Genomic DNA, 1,256 nt, shown 5'->3' with positions numbered 1-1,256 from the left:
AACTGAAAACGCTGTGGCTAGAAAGAAAATCTTAGTTTATCTATGTGAGGACTGAGGTGCGGTTTTAAACTATTTGAGATGTTGACTTGCAAATAAAATTTTGATGTAAACCAGGTGCCTAGACAAGGCTGCCATCATCAAACCCTCACAATCACTAGAAGTCTAGAAGCCCAAGAGAAGAATAGATGGACGCTTTGTACAGTTACAGAAGTGGAGGAAACTAAGACTACCGTTCACATGATTCCTATGTGGATAACGTTTATTGCAATTGGTCTAATAATGTCTATAGGGAACACTTTCTTTCTTGAGCAAGCGAACAAAATGAACCGTAAAGTTGGAAAGCTCAAAGTACCATTACCAACATTCTTAATGTTCTATGATATGACAAAGTCTCAGGTTACAAAGTTCTACAAGGCTATGGAAAATGGTTTGAGTGAATCTAGAAGAAAATTTGCACCAGCAATTGGGATTGCACTTGGAATGATACTAGCCGTACTATGTTGTATTACTGCTGCAAAGGTTGAGGAAAGAAGGATAAGTGTGATTAAAAAGCATGGTTTGCTAGAGAAGCCTGACAACACAATCCCCATGACCATATTTTGGCTACTTCCACAGTTTTTACTTCTTGGCGGAGTTGATGCACTTGCTTGTGAGAGCGTTGCAAGTTTTTTCCATGGTCAAGTTCCCGCTTCAATGAAGAACTACATGATTTTATTCACTGAGGCTGTTTTTGGAGCAGGAATAGTAGGGGAGGTTCTTTCTGTTTTTGTAGTTGGTAGGATAAGTGAACAAGGAGGACAACCGAGCTGGTTTGGGGATACTCTAAACAAAAGCCGCTTGGATAATTACTATTGGACATTGGCAGCATTAAGCTTGATCAACCTTTTTCTTTATGCCATGATTGCAATTTTGTATGCCTATAGGGATTCAGAAACAGACGAGGACCAAACAGCAGCCCAAGAAGGATTTTGGACAGTTGTTTTGCTGTTGTTAGAAAATCCTTATTTGGTACCCATTTTGGAGTAATGAAGATTCAACATGAAATGACATAATTAAGAATCTTGTATACCTCAGAGATGATTAGAGTTTAATCCAAATCAATCGTTTGATAATGTGTAGAAGCACTTGACTATTGCGTCGGTCGCAGAGTGCCAGAGTATTGTCTTTAGTGTTGAAGTCGAAATCAGTGAAATATATATATTGTCAAGTAGAAAAGCTGCTACTACTAAGCTTCAATTTCTTCTTTAAAAAGCATG

General features: G+C 38.3%; 1 protein-coding gene across 1 annotated transcript; it reads left to right on the top strand.

Moving 5' to 3' along the window:
• The first annotated feature begins 279 nt into the window (after positions 1-279).
• LOC147483175 (protein NRT1/ PTR FAMILY 5.5-like) lies at positions 280-1,026 on the top strand. Its single transcript, XM_086579506.1, has one exon. It carries the CDS (start codon positions 280-282, stop codon positions 1,024-1,026), a length of 747 nt encoding a protein of 248 aa, XP_086435632.1.
• The last annotated feature ends 230 nt before the right edge of the window (positions 1,027-1,256 follow it).

The sequence above is a fragment of the Coptis chinensis genome, chromosome 8 (genome assembly GCF_015680905.1).
Source record: "Coptis chinensis isolate HL-2020 chromosome 8, ASM1568090v1, whole genome shotgun sequence".
NCBI lineage: Eukaryota > Viridiplantae > Streptophyta > Magnoliopsida > Ranunculales > Ranunculaceae > Coptis > Coptis chinensis.
Note: the sequence above shows the minus strand (reverse complement) of the source record. Positions and strands in the feature narration are given on the sequence as shown.